The following is an 18,682-nucleotide window of genomic DNA, read 5'->3' as shown; positions in this document are numbered from 1 at the left end:
GACAGCAGTACTACTAATGTTCCCACGTTATGTGATGATCGCTATACGGATGTTACGGTCAGTTGCTCTTCTATATATGTTTATGGACAACGTAGGTGATTTGAGGCAATTTGCGGCCAGAGTGAAATAGTATCCACGCGGTGAGTGATGGAGGAGGATATATACTGCTGTGTACTCGACCAGCGGGTGAGAGGTAAGTTATATCGAACAATTATGGGGAATAGATGGGTTATTTTAGGCGTTGAATGTCAGGTAACCGGTAACTACACAGATGGGGTAGTGTTTAAGTCTTTATTTACTAAAGTGGAACATTACATTATGCCTTTAGCTGAACAAGTCTACTGGTGGGGGAAGTAGACGGGTTTTATGCAAGTATTTTACCTAAATATTTGTATTTGGTTAACTAGTTCAGCCGTTACCAGGGAGGGTGTTCCTTTAATCTAATCTAAAAATTCTAGGCGGACAAAGTGATTAAATAAAGAAATTAAATAGAACGAAGTGGTTTGCCAGGGTGCTTAACATTTAGTTTAGTTCACGTACTATGCAGCCCATGCTTAAAGAATGAGAGTTTATCATATTGAATTTACCGTAGTTTTACTGCATTTAATATACCGTTTTTACCCTATTTAATTATGTCGGGTAAAGGCCGGTCGTGGAAAGTTCCTAATATAGCAAGTTTTAAAGGAAAAGTTTGAGTTAACTTTAACGCTTAAGTTAGTGACCAATTAGCTTAGTCTATTGTGAGGAAAGTTACTAGAATCTAACATTGCAAGTGCCATTTCTCTACTCTTTCTGAGAAACATGGCTAGATACATGGATCGCATAGTTTTATTACTAAATGTTCATGGATTGGGTTGCATAGTTGAGGAAATGGTGATAAGGTTTGTGATTTTGTGTACCTTGACTTCAGCAGAGATTTTGATAGTGGCGCAACATTGATAGGGGCTCGGATCATTGGGAATGCTGACTGAAGTTGATTAGGTCATGGCTATACCAAAGGAAATCGGTATAAATGGGGTTAAGTTGGGAGAAGTGTTGTAAGTAGTGCCTAAAAGCTCTCCTTGGACCTCGGTTATTCGCAAGATTATGGTTTAGACTGCAATAGTTGCAGAATTGGCAAATAGAAAATACCGATGCCCTATATAGTTTTGAAATGGTTAAGACTACCAGATGCAGTTTAATGCTGACAAATGTAAGGTTTGGGGGCTAGGTAAAGATGAGATAGATGGTGTAGATTGTTAAGAGTTTTAAAATTTTTGCAGGTGGTAAATTCTTCCCGAGCTGGCACTGCTCTCCAGCCTGGAATGTTGATTGGTTAGTCTTCAACTGCCTCCCAACATGGTAGTGAGGTCCTGAGCTGACATGCAGTGAGGAACGTGGAAAGCTTCCTGAATTGGCACATGGTATGCCTCCCTTTCAAACCAGCAGCTGGCACAAATGTTCCAGCTAACATCAGAATAGTGGATGAAGCCCACACTAAAATGTAAGTGGTACAGTAAAAGGACACCCCCCCCCCTCCCTTTTGACACTGAACAGTTGGGAGGAAGGGGGGGGGGGGAGAAAGTGTGGCTTATAGTTCTATTGCTACAGAATCTTTTGCCATAAGCCAGTGACAGTGCCTATTGGCACTTGCTATTCAGAATCTCCCCCTTACATAGTTAATTAAAAAAGAAATGCTGTAGACAAGCTCAACTTTTGAAGGGGTGGGGGGGGGCAACATTTTCGTTGCCATCAAAGCACATCAAAGATGCTCTGAGCTAACTTCCCCTATTCATTAGTGAATGGTGGCCAGTAACTCTCTAGTAGGAACTTTAGTGACATTAGAATCCATGGAGAAAGTGTGCACTTCTGCTGTATCTGCCAGTTTGCTAGAAATTGAAATTGGCATACTTGCTCAGCAACTACTTGCCCTCTTGTACCATGTTACTCAACCATAACATGACCACCACACCACCCATTCTTCTAACTTTAATATTAGTTGGCTTGCATGGTGTGTTAATCATTCCTTTGGCAGAACTGTAGCTAAATTGTTCCCACAACAGTACTGTATCAGGTTCATAAAGAAATTTATAATAAAGACCAAGTGTGGTCCTAAGTGCTGCAGATGGGGGAGATAGAACCTTACACCTGCAGAAGTGTGGTGATAACTGGAGAGAATATGGCCTTGTATAGTTGCTAGTGTAAAAATTACTAAATTTAGTAAAATCACATTGTCTTGGTAGTATAGTTGGGTTAATTATGAATTTAGACTAAAAAGCTTGGTACATAATTCGACACAATAAATTTGTATATATAAATTTTGTATTGCTTTTATTCAAATGTTATACATGGTTGTTAAATTAAAGTTTGTTTGCAGTGTTCCAGAAAAATGTTCATGACTAAAGTTGTTGGAAAATAAAATTTGTATAGGATGTTGACTTGAAATGACTATAGCTTTGTTTGTAGTAAAGATGGGACAACACGATACTTAGTGTGCCATTTAAAACGGCAACTGTTAAACTGGTGGTACAGGTATGAACAAAATAACATCGCTATGCAAATAACCTTTTAGTAATATTTACTGTTCACATGACAGGTTGTGGAAGGTCCTGGCAACAGAGCTGCAGGAAAATACTTGCAGATCTACAGTAAGTAGTGTTGTGTACATTGGAATTAGAGGGTACAGGTTAATTGCTAAAAACCTATTAAATATTAGGGGTATGGAAGTCTAGGCTTAGGCTAGTGGGTACCATATCTGCAAGTTTAGTCCTTTCAGGAATGTATTGAATAGAATGGTATGTTGAAATTGTGAAAATTGTAATGTGGGGCATTAGATCTTAAACAGCATAGTTGAGGGTGTTTTATTAATACTTTTAATGAAATATAAATCTTGTTTAGTTAACATTAAATGTTTGTTAAATGAGCTTTAATCTATAAATGTATAACACTTAAGGGTCATCATGAGTCAAAGTTAATGGCAGGAAAAGTTTTGTTCTAAGAGATGGTATTTTTCCCTTGAAAGTAAAAAAAATAATCAATGTTTAGTTTAGCTTGGTTTTTAAATTTATATAGTTTTCCAGAATGTGGTTTGGAAAGTCCAGAAGTCCCTCTGTCAGTTGGAAGAGTTCATCGGTTAAACAGAATCAGGTGAGTTGTAGGTTAATCTGAATAGATTTGCATAAGTAAAAAAAAATAGTAATAACTTAAACAATATAGCATTGGCTAAAGATAAATGTAATTTGCCATTGAAGTGCAGTTGTGGATAGTTTCTCAAATGACATTTACTGAAACTTGGCAAATTGATGCCATATATATTTATATTGCTAAATTAGATCTTTACTACTGCTACTAGAATGTGTAGGAAAGGTAAATTCCTTAAAGAAATTTGTTCTATTTGAATTTGTGAAGTAAAGCAAGATTGGCTTTAAATCTGATATTAATTTGTTGAAATATTTTTCAGGTGATTATGATGCATGGACTGGCTTGGAGTGAGGCACCTTTACTCTGCAAAAGGAAATCTACAAAAGTGGGTGAGTTTGAATTTGATGTTTTAGCTATATCAATGACCTAATCTTAATTCTTGTATCTAGTCCATTTATAGGTGTGTAACCATGTCCTACTGTTACAACCCACAGGGGATGATGCAGTTTGTACTGATCCTACCCCATTTCATAAAAGGGGACCAGGCAGTCCTGCAGACTTCCCTGGCTTGGCTTTTTCAGAGCTTTGCTCTACTACCCATCTAATAGATGGACTAGATTTGCATAGGTGTAGGGACCCTTAACAATGGTTACATTGTTAATTCTCACAGGGCTTGTTTGCTGAATGGGTGGATGCATCTAAAACTTTAGTGCCTGGCATGCATTGTACAGTGCTTTCAGTAAAGCATATGTACCATGTGTTGATGGCACTAAAGTGGTGGATGTAATGCACCCATTCAGGGAACAAGCTCTGCACTGAAACCAGAGGAAGGGATAGGCCTTGCTGAGCCTATCTTAAAAGATAGGATGTTAGGATTTTTTGTGCTTATTATTAGGCATTGGTGATAATAAAAGTAGTGTCCCTGTTTAATGTTTATTTTTCTTTTACAGGTGATTGTCTCTGGAGTTGTCTTGGCCTTTTGGATCTTCTGTTCATCTAGGAGCACCTGTCCCACAACCTGAAACAGTAATAAATATTATATGTATTATAAGTACTATATGTAAAACTTATTAAATAAAACAATTTTAATGAAACTACTTTATATACCTTGTCCTGAAATTATGCTGGAAATTGTTTACTACTATTGATGCAATGTTTAAACATCTGAAATTTTTTTACTTTGAAAATAAATACTTGGTAAAATTTACACCTATTTGTAACTTGTTACATAGGTGCATGCAAAATGCATTGAAAAGATGTAAAAGTGGACTACCTATTCAATTTACATAAACTAACAAATATTGCAAATTAGTCTGAAATATTAAAGTGGAAGAAACTTTAGTCAATATTTTAGTTTCCATATTTGAAAGTAAATTTAAAGCTATGCAACACCTAAGCTTTGTACAAATTATGATTAACTTAACTAAAGGTCATTTAAATTTACAAAACATTAGAAAAGTGACACTAAGCATCTATACAACATGGTTTTCACAAAGTCTTTGGTAACTTAAATTTAATCAAAGCTCTTAAATTTGTCTGCCAAACTTCTGATATTCTGAAATTTTACCTAGATTAAAACCATCATTGTTTGAAAGGGCAAAACAGATTACTGTTGGTTAGTTTGACCTAACATCTGCAAGGTCTTGAAGGAATGGAATTTTTTTTTGTCAAACTTTGTTTGCTAAAAACAAACCCTGCCTAATGAACCTGCTCATTTTTTTTTAGAAATGGTAATTGCAACATTACCAAAGGCCATTGTTTTAATAGCCAAAGTACCAAATGAAAGACCAAGAAGCAACAAACAGGTACATGGTAGAAAGGACAAAAGAATGGTTATGAGGACCCTTTCATTTGTTAAAGAAATGACTGGGGAAAAATGCTGTCATACCACAAGGGGTCTTAAGCCTTGTCATACATCACTGACAATCTAAATATTACCAACCACAAAAATTGCTGATAACATGTTATAAAAAAAAATAAAGAATAATATTGAGGCCTTAATGCAGATCTCTAACTCTACAAATAGTAAAAAGACTGGCAATTTCTTAATATAAAACAGACAAAAATCCAAGACCTTGCACGTGAGCCAGAACAATCCATATCACAACTACCACATTAAAATGAAAAAACAATGAAGGTAAGGTAATGACCAAAAGAAGGCACCAAACTGGGAAGGCCATGTAGCACCATCAAAGTGCGAAATAATCAGAGGGCGCTAAATATCACCAAGAATGCCAATACGAGAACAAAAACGCATAAGGCGCACGATATCAAAAGTATCCGATTCACCTAGAATTCTATCGAGGGACAAGTGACTGCGAGGGACGGTCGGAAAGCAAGACACACGCTCATCCTGGAAGTCAGGACATTCAACAAGGATATGCACAACTGTAAGAGGGACAACGCAATTCGGACAATAAGGAGCAGGGCGGCGCTCCATTAAGTGACCGTGGGTTAAGCGGGTATGACCAACCCACAGCCGTGCCAAAGCAGTGTCCCACCGCCGGTTACGGTGGTAGGAGGAAGGTCACGGGGACACACTAAGTTTGAGAGTACGCAGCTTGTTACCAACCACAGAGGACCAACAACTCTGCCAACGGGGAAGAATGAATAACAGGATAAAAGTCGGAATAAGGAATACCTTTACGGGAGATGGGACAAGAACGGATAGCTTCCTTAGCGCCAGCATCCGCACGCTCATTGAAACACCAATATGGCTGGGAGCCCACCAAAACTCTACTGATTTAAATTTACTAGAAATAAGAAACAGCCAATGTTGAATCTCAATGACCACCCGATGGACAGGATTAAAGGACCCTAGAGCCATGAGGGCACTACGAGAATCAACTACAACCACAAAGGAGGAAAGAGAATGAAAAAGCAAGAGACGAAGAGCATAGAGAATAGCATAAAGTTCTGCCGTAAAGACGCTAGCCTCCGAAGGGAGGCGACACATGTAAGTACGGTCAGGAAAAACAACAGAGTAGCCCACACCATCCGCAGACTTAGACCCATCAGGGAAGATGGAAATAGAGTGGGAGTGCGAAGAAAAGTGCTCAAGGAAGAGGCTTTTCAGAATTGTAGGAGGGGTAAAGGCTTTAGTAATACAAGTCAAGGACGTACAAAACTTGGGAAGGGGGACTCTCCACGGAGGTAATGAAGGAACAATACGAGGAGAAACATTAGAAATATGAACAGAAAGAGAATCCTGTAAGCGAGATAACTGGACAGAAAGTGGGAGACAATGAAGAGGAACAGGAACCACAGGAGGAGGAAAAGTCAATGCACGACAGAGGTGAGAGGAAGGATGTTGGAAGGACCGCGCAAGATAGCGAAGACAGTAGCGATCACGGCAGTCCTGAAGAGAGAGAAAGCCAGTGTCAACATACAAACTAAGGGCGGGAGTCGAACGAAAGCCACCAGAGCCGAGACGCAACCCAGTATGGTGCAAAGCATCAAGATGGCGAAGAGTAGAAGAAGAAGCAGAAGAGTATGCAGGGCAACCATAATTGAGTTTAGACAGGACGGGAGAGGAGTGCAAATAGAGGAGCGTGCGCCTATCCGCTCCCCAAGAAGTATGGGACAAAACCTTAAGGAGGTTAAGGGCCTTAGAGCATTCAACTCGGAGGCAAGAAATATGGGCTGACCAAGACAAACGAGTGTCAAAGACTAACCCCAAAAGCTTCGCGGAATCCCTGTACACAATGAGATGACCATAAAGCAACAACAATGAAGTAAAGGTCCTTTCAGTAAGAATCTATCATTCACTGAAAGTTGCTGCAGTTAAAAATAAAAGAAAATACAAGTCCCTAGAAATAAACAAGCAACCTTTTTGACTAAGGAAAAGAAGGTAGTTATTCTACTGTATAAATCTAAGTATTCACTTAGATAACTGTATCCAAGCATAGACGTTCCCCCCCCCCCCCTCCTTCCCTTTCAGAAAAACATCTACTTTCGAAAAAGTTTAACATTGGCCAACAAAAATGATTCCAGAACTAAATTGCCTAATACCAGGAACAACTGAGAGCCATGACAAACACTGCAACCCTCTCCTACCCCCAAGTCTTATGCTATTTATGATCCAAGGTAATTGGAGATACTATACTCTACTTCCTACAGACGAGTCTAGTGAGAGGGTGATCTCCTGGCGATTAAATTGAAGCACGATACAGGTGTCAACGAACATCAGTCAGCCCACTTGTCAGCACAGTGGATAACTAATGACATCATAATCTGCAGTGTTGTATGCCTCCCTGTGGCCATTTAAATCAATAAAACACAGGGTTGTGGCAATGTTTACAGCATAAGGCAAGGTATAGAGGAATCCTGGAATGCCATGTAATGTGTAGTCCTTGAATGTGCTTTAGGCAACCAAATTGAATAACAACATTTCTGGTGTTCGGCTATATAATCCGAGTTTCTCATTCGGTATAATGTTTTAAACCTAAATAGGAATTCACTTTAAAGGTCAATTTATTTGGAAAGTGCTAACCAGATTCCAAATTACTGAGCTCTGAAAGTACTACAAGGCAAGTTTAACCGAATGAGTGTTTGCCTATCCATACCCCCATGAGGTATGTGACAACACTGAATAAAGAAAGGGTCTTGGAGCATTCACCGTGCAGGTATTTGACATGACCAATATAGCCAAGTGTTAAAGATCATTCTAAGCAGTTCTGCACAATCCATATACTATCAATTAATATAATTGTACAATGGTGCTTGGTGGATGATATTTCCTATTAAAACTCATTGGACAACTGTTTGTATTAGACATTTTAAACCTACAAATGGTAGCCCTAGATATCGCACTACAGTATTAATTACAAGATGAACAATGTAAAATCAATACCACAACAGCAAAGGATGACGGCTTTTCAACAACCGACAAACACGCAGGTCTAACACCAGCCATCCCGAGAGAGGACGTCCCAAGCATGTACACCCCACAACTTTACATCACTTTTGCTACCTCACGCGAGCACGCAACAGCATGAGGATGCCATACTCCCAAACAAACTCCATGCACTTTGAGCCTTTAACAACTCAACATTTAAAAAGTGGATTTAAAAAATCAAACACCTGAATTTTTCCCTAATTAAATTTACTAGGGAAATGCACACCAAGCCATGAAACTTACAATGAAGATGAACAAACTACACACAACTGTCACCAAACTTCCACATACCACCCCCCTCTCACTCCTGCCCTCCCTCCTTAGGTGCTCTGATTGGCTGAGCACCTGAGCCACCACCACTCACCTCTTGTTGTGAGAGCCTAAAGCATGTTTGGTTGCACTTTAAAAGTTCTCGAGTGTACTCGCCTAATTGTGAGTACCGCCTGCCCGGTTCACCATTTTGTTTTTCAATCTACAGTACCTCAATTTACCCCTTTACAGTCAAATATTATGCAAAATTCTGTTTAAGACTTGTCCCTTCTTAACTTAAATAACTGCTTTGGCCATCTGCAATCTTTCTAGGTGGGTAAAAATGACTCTTGAGGCCAGAAAGGACTTATCAGACGGCGATCATAACAATACGGTACACACACAAAATCACAACCTGATATACACCAAGCAGAAAAGCCACTGGAGCTGTGAGGCGACGTAAACCCTTGCCCAAGGCACTGGCAGCTGCATACTCTACCACAGTATATTACTGACTTTGTAAAAGTCTTACAACCGGATTTCCCCATAAATCACAGCAAGTTTTGAGGCCCCTCCTTGAGTCAACGTCTTACGTAAGACCTACAAGCACTCGGGTGAAGGCTGAAGCAGTTCAACACCATACGCCCCAACTTCAAATACACAGTTGAGAGGCGGGACCAAAACGTGATTTTCTGTGTGTGCTTGAAGTTGGGGCATACGGTCTTGCTTCACCCTTCACCGGCGTACTTCAGGGGTTTTATTTAATACTTGGACTGGCTTCAGTAGGGCCTCCAGACTTTCTGTGGCTTCACAAGTGTCACGTGAATCCCCTGCATAGCACTGGAACTGCCTTTTCCCTTCACCTTCAATGCCTCTGCACTGGAAGTATACATCTACACCAGCCCAGAAGAGTCATCAGTCCTGCCACCTCTCCATACCCCCCAGGGCCTGGCACGGCCTGGTACGACTCAGATGCAAGCCGGGCGCCACTGCTAACTGGCAGTTTGTCCCCACAAACAAGCAGTTAGCCGCCTTCAACTGACAGTGGTACAGCTCAACACAAAGGCACCGCCAGCCACAACGAGCAGTTTGCTAGTTGACCACATGTCCACCTCGTGTTGACACTGGATGAGTCATCACCGCCGGACTATATAAAGAGCGCTGCCTCCCTGGAGAGGCAATCTCTCCCTTAGTGCTCTAGGATCACCTTCGTGTCTCTAACCCGTCGTCCACTTCCAGCCAACGTCGTGTGACTGATGCCATGGTGGTATGGTAGCTGTCTTCAGAACACCAGTATATCTTCATACTTTTATTCACTGCTTATAGTTTATTTTTTGCATTTAAGGTCATACTAACTTGTTCACCTTTGCATTACATGATAGTCAAGTATTGTCATGTCTTATTTTTGTTCATTACTATTTCAGTAAATTGTTTAATTATTTATTTGATAATTTTCATTCGTTTCCACCTGCAACTTACACACTGCAAGGCCAATAGCAGCATTTCTTTCATTTATGTGAGGGAGAGCCATACCATCTTGGTTCAGTATAGCTGTGATACCATAACCCGTCACACAAGATATCCAGTTGTAAGACTTTTACCATCAGTGGTGGTAGAGTATGCAACTGGCAATGCCTTTGTTACAGGTTCGCTTCATCTCACAGCCCCAGTGGATTTTCTCACACATTTGAATACATGAAACAACTTTATTTGATACATTCCAAACCAAAGTACTGTACAGTACAGTAATTATCAAACCATCAAATGTGTGTGATAATCATAGTGCGCTAAATATCACTAACGTCGCCAATACAAGAACAAAAACGCATACGGCGAACAATATCAAAGGTATTGAATTTACCAAGAATTTTATCGAGGGACAATTGACAGTGAGGGATGGTCGGGAAGCAAGACACGTAAGTCCTGGAAGTCAGGACACGTAGAGACAACGGTTTGGACAATAAGAAGCAGGGCAGCGCTCCATTAAGTGCCCGTGAGTTAAACGTGTATGACCAATATACAACCTCGCCAGAGCCGTTTCCCACCACCGGTTACGGTGGAAAGAGGAAGGCCACGGGAACACACTACTCTTAAGAGCACGCAATTTGTTACCAGTAACAGAAGACCAACAACCCTGACAACGGGCAAGAATGGGGAAATGAATAACTGGGTAAAAGTCATAATAAGGAATACCTTTACGGGAGATGGGACAGGTGCGGATAGCTTCCTTAGCGGCAGTGTCCGCACGCTCATTTAAGAACACACCAATATGGGTGGGAATCCAGCGAAATTCCACTGTCTTAAATCTACTGGAGATAAGAAACAGCCAATGTTGAATTTCAACTACCAAAGGATGGACTGGATTAAAGGATTCTTGAGCCATGAGGGCACTGCAAGTGTCAACTACAAACACAGAGGAGGATTGACAGCGAGAAAAGAGCATAGAGAATAGCATAAAGTTCTGCCATGAAGATGCTAGTCTCCGGAGGCAGGAGACACAAAGGTGCAGTCAGGAAAAACAACAGAGTAGCCTACACCGTCTGCAGACTTAAGACCCATTGGTGAAGATGGAAATAGAGTGGAAGTGTGAAGAAAAGTGTTCAAGGAAAAGGTGATTTAGAACTGTAGGAGGGGTAAAAGTTTTAGTCATGTGGGTCAAGGCTTACAGAATTTAGGAACGGGGACCCCTCCATAGGGGCAAAGACGGAATTGACACGAGGGGAAATATTGGTAACACAAACTGAAAGAGCATTTTGTAAGAGACAACCGTACAGAAAGAGATAGGTGGTGAAGGGGAACAGGAACCACAGGATGGGTAAAGGTCAAGGCATGACATAAGCAAGAGTGAGGGTGCTGTAAGGACCGTGCAAGGTGGAGAAGACAGTAGCGATCCTGTAGAAACAGGACGCCAGTTTCAACATACAGGCTTAGGGTAGGTGTCGAAGGAAAGGTACCAGAGCTGAGCCGTAACCCAGTATGATGCAGTGTGTCCAGATGGTGAAGGGTAGAAGGAGAAGCAGACGAGTAAACAGGGCCATAATCGAGTTTAGACAGAACGAGAGAGGAATGTAAAGAGAGGAGCAGTGTCGATTAGCTCCCCAAGAAGTATGGGACATGACCTAAAGTTAGCTAAGGGCCTTAGAGCATTCAACTCGGACGTAAAAAATATGGGGCGACAAAGACAAACGAGTGTCAAAGATTAGCCCTAAAAGCTTTAGCAGATTCTTTGTACAAAAGGGGATGACCCCTGTTACCTAACAGTAAATAGGTATCTGGGAGTTAGCTGTTACAGGCTGCTTCCTAGGGGGGTGTGTGTGTGGGAGAAAAAAAAATTTAGTAGTTAACCACTGAACTGCTCTGTCTCCAAATAACACCCTGGTGCACAAGAAATAAATTCTTTCCAAAATTTTTTTTTCTCTTCTTATATTGTTAAAATGCAGAGTCTGATCACGGGGAAACTAAACAAAAAATATTGTATGTGACTTACTTTAGCTGCGATGGAGCTGGGAAGTTGAGCAAATTATGGGCGCTGAGCGTTGGAGCGATGGGGGTCTGTCGGCCCCGCCACCCCGTGCGATGGCAGTTGCTGCGAATAAAATGTTGCGCAATTATTTTGAAGTTTCTCATTCATTTCTTCTTTTTTTTTTGCTGTAATATTATTTAAAAGTGTGTAATTTGTGGAATTTATATAATTCAAAGTATAGAACATCGCTATGCTCAAAATTATGAGCCTCATATATGCAACATATTCTACAATCAAACAGTGTTTTTGCTGTTATTACACTATATACACACATTGTATATACCCATCTACGTATGTATTCACCATAACGATCCACTATCTTGGTATGGTGAGCCCAAAAAACATGAGTGAGCTGCCACACCCTGCCAGTCCTCCCTCCCTCCTCCAACACATTACTCGCCAACATTCCTCCTCCCAAAATACTGTTATTGTGTTTATTACACTATTTACACACGTTATGTATAAGTATGTACATGTTTTATTCATGTACATACGTACATACTTGCCATCTCCTCACCTCTCTCTCTTGCCACCTTAATGCTCTTGCTTCCCTCATCTCATCACAATCGACTTTATAATGGTCCAGGACGGATCGAAATGTCGTCGTCTATTCAATTTCCAGTGTGTGGTTTGGTCAACAATGAAATCTTCATGCAAGATCTTATAAAGAAAACCCCTAGAACGAGTTTTGCAGATACGAAAGAGTTTAAGGTGAGTAGGGGATGGTTTGAGAAATTTTGAAAAAAGACGTGGTATTCATAGTGTTGTGAGGCATGGTGAGGGTGCCAGCTCAGACAAAGTAGGGGCTGAAAGATTTGTTCGTGATTTTAAAGATTTTGTAGATACTGTATTGACGGATATATTCCACAACAAGTGTTTAATTGTGAGGAGACATGGCTATTCTGGAAAAAATTGCCGAAGAGGACATACATTACCCAAGAGGAGACGTCACTGCCCGGACACAAGCTAACTTGGGCTAACTTGTGTCAGGATAGGCTAACTCTTGTGCTGTGTGGCAATTTGAAAATTAAACCCTTGCTCGTGTATCATTCCGAAAATCCAAGAGTTTTAAAAAATATATAACGTGCAGAAAAACTGTGATGTAGAGTGGTTTGCCCTGCCATCAAAAAATATCTGCAAGAGAAAAGTTTGACACTAAAGGGCCTGCTTCTCGACAATGCTCCTGCTCATCCTCCAGACTTGGAGGATGCATTGTTGGGGCCACTTTTTTTTTTTTAGGGATATTCCTGCATGGGCCCTAAGTTTCTGGCTAATGAACCAATGACATGAAGGAGGAGTTTTCAACCTACCTTGTGTTAGGTGTGCAGGGGTCAATAGGCTGAACATAATGTCAGGAGCAAAGGGGGGCGTTTGCCTCTACAAACACAATTGTGACCATCTTCATCTCTTCGAACTATCCTAAATGCTCTCTTCACCTGTCTGACCAAATTGGGTGTCCAGACCACCTTTGAATCTGAAATTGTAAAATTAATAGTGATTTCAGAATATTCAGTCCATTTATACTAACAAAATTATATACAGTATACTGTAATTGAAATTTTACAGAATGATAAAGGCAATTTAGTAACTTTGTTAAAATGCACATGGGGGAAATACATGAAAATAGGTTAATATGGTTTGTAAGGTTGATGGGAAATGTTTATTACTTTTATGATTTAAAAGATGTATAGCCCTGATACTCCATCCTGGGTGCATTCCACCAGGTAATGACCACAGCAAAAGTTTTCCCCGAGGCTCTATTGTCACACAAACTTTTCACATTTTCAAACTTGATTCATCTTTTTCCCCCTCGTTCCAGGGGTTTTCTTTAAAAGGTCTTCATGCAAATGCCTTGGTTTCTCACAAATGATGGCCTCTGAAATGCTATCACCTGCTAACTCTTTGTTGTGTATCCAAATTAATAAAAACTTTTCAACATCCTCAAGTGTTTGTGTTCTTTGTTTCGGGATTGTTGATATGCCTTTTGCCACTTTAACGCTCATAATGTCCTTTTTCTTAGCGAGTATAGTGCATATTGTTGACAGATTTGTTGTACTGCCTAGCTAGTTCAACAACCTGTGCACCGTTTTGACGTTTATGAATGCTCTCTTGTTTTTTCCCTCTATGGTCATTCTCACATGTGTTTTCTTGGCTTGAACCTTACCACTGGCTTTCTTGGGACTCATGGCAAGATATATAATAACAAATTTTATGTTCAAATAGCCAAAAATCCCAAAACAAATGTAATGCTTTATAAAGAATTCAGGCGCAATAGTTACTAGGCAGGAGACACTGGTAAACTGAGGTGCGATCACCATGCCACCACGCGCTAGGTCAGCCCATACGCATATCAACAAACTCATTTCCCGAGGCAAAGTTTGTAACCCGATTCAAATTTTTCGAAGAAATTAGGCTCGTAACCCGAAAAGTTCATAAATATTCATTCGTAAGCCGAGGTGACACTATATATAAGTAAAAAATTAAAATTTTGTAGATACACTGTGCTGTATTGATGGATACATTCCACAACAAGTGTTTAATTGTGAGGAGACATAGCTATTCTGGAAAAAATTGCCGAAGAGGTCATACATTACCCAAGAGGAGACGTCACTGCCCGGACACAAGCTAACTTGGGCTAACTTGTGTCAGGATAGGCTAACTCTTGTGCTGTGTGGCGATTTGAAAATTAAACCCTTGCTCGTGTATCATTCCGAAAATCCAAGAGTTTTAAAAAATATATAACGTGCAGAAAAACTGTGATGTGGAGTGGTTTGCCCTGCCATCAAAAAATATCTGCAAGAGAAAAGTTTGACACTCAAGGTCCTGCTTCTCGACAATGCTCCTGCTCATCCTCCAGACTTGGAGGATGCATTGTTGGGGCCACTTTTTTTTTTTTTAGGGATATTCCTACATGAGCCCTGAGTTTCTGGCTAATGTACCAATGACATGAAGGAGGAGTTTTCAACCTACCTTGTGTTAGGTGTGCAGAGGTCAATGGTTGAACATAATGTTCAGGAGCAAAGGGGGGCGTTTGCCTCTTCGAACACAATTGTGACCATCTTCATCTCTTCGAACTATCCTAAATGCTCTCTTCACCTGTCTGACCAAATTGGGTGTCCAGACCACCTTTGAATCTGAAATTGTAAAATTAATAGCAATTTCAGAATATTCAGTCCATTTATACTAACAAAATTATACATACAGTACTGTAATTGAAATTTTACAGAATGATAAAGGCAATTTAGTAACTTTGTTAAAATGCACATGGGGGAAATACATGAAAATAGGTTAATATGGTTTGTAAGGTTGATGGGAAATGTTTATTACTTTTATGATTTAAAAGATGTATAGCCCTGATACTCCATCCTGGGTGCATTCCACCAGGTAATGACCACAGCAAAAGTTTTCCCCGAGGCTCTATTGTCACACAAACTTTTCACATTTTCAAACTTGATTCATCTTTTTCCCCCTCGTTCCAGGGGTTTTCTTTAAAAGGTCTTCAAGCAAATGCCTTGGTTTCTCACAAATGATGGCCTCTGAAATGCTATCACCTGCTAACTCCTTGTTGTGTATCCAAATTAATAAAAACTTTTTAACATCCTCAAGTGTTTGTGTTCTTTGTTTCGGGATTGTTGATATGCCTTTTTGCCACTTTAATGCTCATAATGTCCTTTTTCTTAGCAAGTCTAGTGCATATTGTTGACAGATTTGTTGTACTGCCTAGCTAGTTCAACAACCTGTGCACCATTTTGATGTTTATGAATGCTCTCTTGTTTTTCCTCTATGGTCATTCTCACATGTGTTTTCTTGGCTTGAACCTTACCACTGGCTTTCTTGGGACTCATGGCAAGATATATCATAACAAATTTGATGTTCAAATAGCCAAAAATCCTCAAAACAAATGTAATGCTTTACAAAGAATTCAGGCGCGATACTTACTAGGCAGGAGACACTGGTAAACTGAGGCGCGATCACCATGCCACCACGCGCTAGGTCAGCCCATACGTATATCAACAAACTCCTTTCCCGAGGCAAAGTTTGTAACCCGATTCAAATTTTTCGAAGAAATTAGGCTCGTAACCACGAAAAGTTCATAAATCATTCATTCGTAAGCCGAGGTGTCCACTATATATAACTAAAAAAATTAAACTCAGGATTACTTTCAACCCCCACCCCTTTTGCTCTACTCCATCGCCACCTACCTTCACCCCCTCTATGATGTACTCTTCCATAGACACCTACCTTTGCCCCCCTCCTCCCCTCTACTCCTCCATCATCACCTACCTTCACACCCCCTCCCTTCTCCTCCTCCATCGTCACCTTCCTTTCACCCTCCTCTATGATGTACTCTTCCATAGACACCTACGTTCACTGCATATAATGCTCCCCTCTACTCCTCCATCGTCACCTACTTTCACCCCCCCCTCCGCTCTACTCCTCCAGGGTCGCAGACAATTTCACGAGCGTGAGAACTAACGAGTTCTCTAACCACTCTCACACTCCTACTCTCTCACCAGTGAGGTGGAGGGAAGGAGGGAGGAAATGAAGGAAGAAAGGTGGGGGAGAGAGAATAGGCAGGGGGGGAGGAGGGCCTAGATACATTTCTTCCATATAGATAGGTAGACTGAGGGAGAGCTGCTTGCCAAGAGCCCTATCAGACAGGCTTCCTATTCCTCAACCCTCCCTAATATGCCACATCCTGGTCAGGACAACTTGCTCGATTGTTATTCTTGGTGTGACTCGAGAACTGACCTCGAGGCGGGGGCATGGGCATGGGATTATCTTCCTGGGGCACGCACCTCCCTGCCCCAGCTCTCTCTCTCTCTCACATAATCTATCAAGGGTCTAACATGAGGTCATTGTGCCTACCAGAAGTGTATATGTCCAAGGCTGGCCACCTGTCTGGACCATTCAAATGTATAAACACGTAATTAGTCTATTAAAATTATATATAATGCTACAATTATAAATTAATTTGTTCATGGTCATTCGTTATCAGTATTTTAATATGAGGTATATATACGCATGTATGTATACATTGACGTACACATATATGATTATGTGTATGGAATGATTATGATTATGTGTAATCATATATGATTATATCTAATGGAATGCATTAGTAAGTGATGTGGTGGAGGCTGACTCCATAACACAGGTTCAAGTGTAGATATGATAGAGCCCAATAGGCTCAGAAACCTGTACAACCTGTTGATTGACGGTTGAGAGGTGGAACTAAAGAGCCAGAGCTCAACCCCAGCAAGCACAATTAGGCGAGTATATGAACGAATGCACATGTACACTTTCAAATGAATTAAGATACCTTGATACACAATGACTTAGTTTAAATAGTTTAAACACACTATGGTACTGATTTTGACATGCTGATGTCTGGAAGGGAGAGGGGGTGTGGGGGGTTATTGTCTGAGGTGGAGGACCAGAGGAGGGGGTCAGTGGAAGGATGGTGGCTGGAGGGATGCCATTGTTCTAATGGTTATGAAAACAATTATTGATGGCAGGAATTCAGTGGGTGTGTACTTCACCCGCACCATCACCATACTGTGCCCTGCTACACCACCCCCCCCCACCACTCCACCCATGCTGTGCGGGGTGTATTACACATTATGGGATAACCGACTGTATGTCCATTCCTGTCTGCTCGTTATGCTGCCCTTCCTTTTTGAAATTGTCTGCTTTATCGACTTCCTTCAAGACCACACGTTAGCCTCTTATCACGCCCTCTTACCACTCTCAGGGAGCCGGCTCTTCTATACAATAGTTACCACTCAGTCCCCAAGGTGAAAGAGTGTCCGGGCATATGACTTGTTACGTGTACTTATTTGCGATTCGTTTGGGCTGTCACGTGTGGTGATTAGTGTTGGGTAAGGCTAGGCCAGGTCAGGTCAGACTAGGCTAGGTAAGGCTAGGCCAGGTCAGGTCTGGTCAGGTCTGGTCAGGTCTGGTCAGGTCAGGTCAGGTCAGGTCTGGTCAGGTCTGGCTAGGCCAGGTCAGGCCAGGCCAGGCTAGGCAGGGTGAGAGAAGTAAAGCGGCAGGTACTTACGTTTCCGAGAAAGTAGCGGCGGTAGTATATTGTTGATTTAGATTCGACGACATCCTGAAGCTAGTAGGTGGCGGCCTCATCGCTCTCGAACTTCTTGTTGTTGTAGGGGATACGAGGCACACCCAATATCCCCCTTACATTGATCACATCGCACACTAATATTTTTACTATTTCGGACACCAGATTTGTCTGTTTCTTATATGTATAATTGTTCAATATTAAAACCACAATAGAATGATCTTAACAGTTACAATTTTCAACTTAACAGCCATTTATGTTCAAGTTCAAGTATGTTTATTGAGATAAGCAATAATACATCTCAAAGGGATAGAGTAGCTTAGGCTATTTCTACCCCCCTGACTTAACAGCCATATAGTTGGCACGAACGCCGCCCGCCAGTGCAAATGTCTCAGACTCTGTTGGAATATAACCAGTCTGTCAATCGGGTCAACCCAAGTGTTGCGTTTCCATGCGTTTCCAAAAGGGTCGCCCATGTTGGAATCGGTGAACGCCCTAGTAATATTGTTGAAAGCATCTTAATAACTTATTAAACCAAAGGTCTTTTTATGTCAGAAGAACGGCAGAAACTGGATCTATATATGAAAACTCTTTCAGGACAAAATTTAAAGTAAAACTAAAGATATTTGAAGTTGTATAAAAGTTGCATTTTTCATCGGTCGTAGAGCCGGAAATCCGCAATATTCATCTCAGAACAATGCTTATTTCACGCAGAATCGTTAATAAACGTAAGATTTTTATACGTCTCAAGAAAGATAGAACATAAATTTACTTTAATCTAGTTTTACATAATCTAGTTTTACTTTAAATTTTG

At 40.9% G+C, this 18,682-nt stretch overlaps 1 protein-coding gene and 1 long non-coding RNA gene across 5 annotated transcripts; one reads left to right on the top strand and one right to left on the bottom strand.

The window, feature by feature from the left end:
* The first annotated feature begins 90 nt into the window (after positions 1-90).
* LOC138353975 (uncharacterized) lies at positions 91-4,214 on the top strand. Of its 4 annotated transcripts, none has more exons than XM_069307558.1 (6): positions 91-193; positions 1,263-1,483; positions 2,576-2,627; positions 3,060-3,126; positions 3,440-3,505; positions 4,071-4,214. In XM_069307558.1, exons 2-6 carry the CDS (start codon positions 1,465-1,467, stop codon positions 4,140-4,142), a joined length of 276 nt encoding a protein of 91 aa, XP_069163659.1. In that variant the 5' UTR covers positions 91-193; positions 1,263-1,464; the 3' UTR covers positions 4,143-4,214. The 4 variants fall into 4 exon arrangements, with proteins under 4 accessions (XP_069163659.1, XP_069163660.1, XP_069163656.1 ...); XM_069307559.1 differs by having other exon boundaries at positions 92-193; positions 3,440-3,509; XM_069307555.1 differs by having other exon boundaries at positions 92-193; positions 3,052-3,126.
* LOC138353976 (uncharacterized) lies at positions 4,040-18,134 on the bottom strand. The gene is made up of 5 exons (XR_011223349.1): positions 17,851-18,134; positions 14,760-14,923; positions 13,100-13,263; positions 11,754-11,852; positions 4,040-4,138 (listed from the first exon to the last, which is right to left on the bottom strand). It is a non-coding gene; the product is annotated as an uncharacterized lncRNA (long non-coding RNA).
* Between the last annotated feature and the right edge of the window lie 548 nt (positions 18,135-18,682).

This window comes from Procambarus clarkii, chromosome 60, assembly GCF_040958095.1.
Source record: "Procambarus clarkii isolate CNS0578487 chromosome 60, FALCON_Pclarkii_2.0, whole genome shotgun sequence".
NCBI lineage: Eukaryota > Metazoa > Arthropoda > Malacostraca > Decapoda > Cambaridae > Procambarus > Procambarus clarkii.
This window is presented reverse-complemented; position numbering and strand designations above follow the sequence as displayed.

Coding starts and splice junctions, on each gene's coding strand:
- LOC138353975 (XM_069307555.1), top strand. CDS start 1,401: ATGGTATGCCTCCCTTTCAAACCAGCAGCTGGCACAAATGTTCCAGCT. Junction 3,127..3,439: donor CATCGGTTAAACAGAATCAG/GTGAGTTGTAGG, acceptor AATATTTTTCAG/GTGATTATGATGCATGGACT. Junction 3,506..4,070: donor GCAAAAGGAAATCTACAAAA/GTGGGTGAGTTT, acceptor TTTCTTTTACAG/GTGATTGTCTCTGGAGTTGT.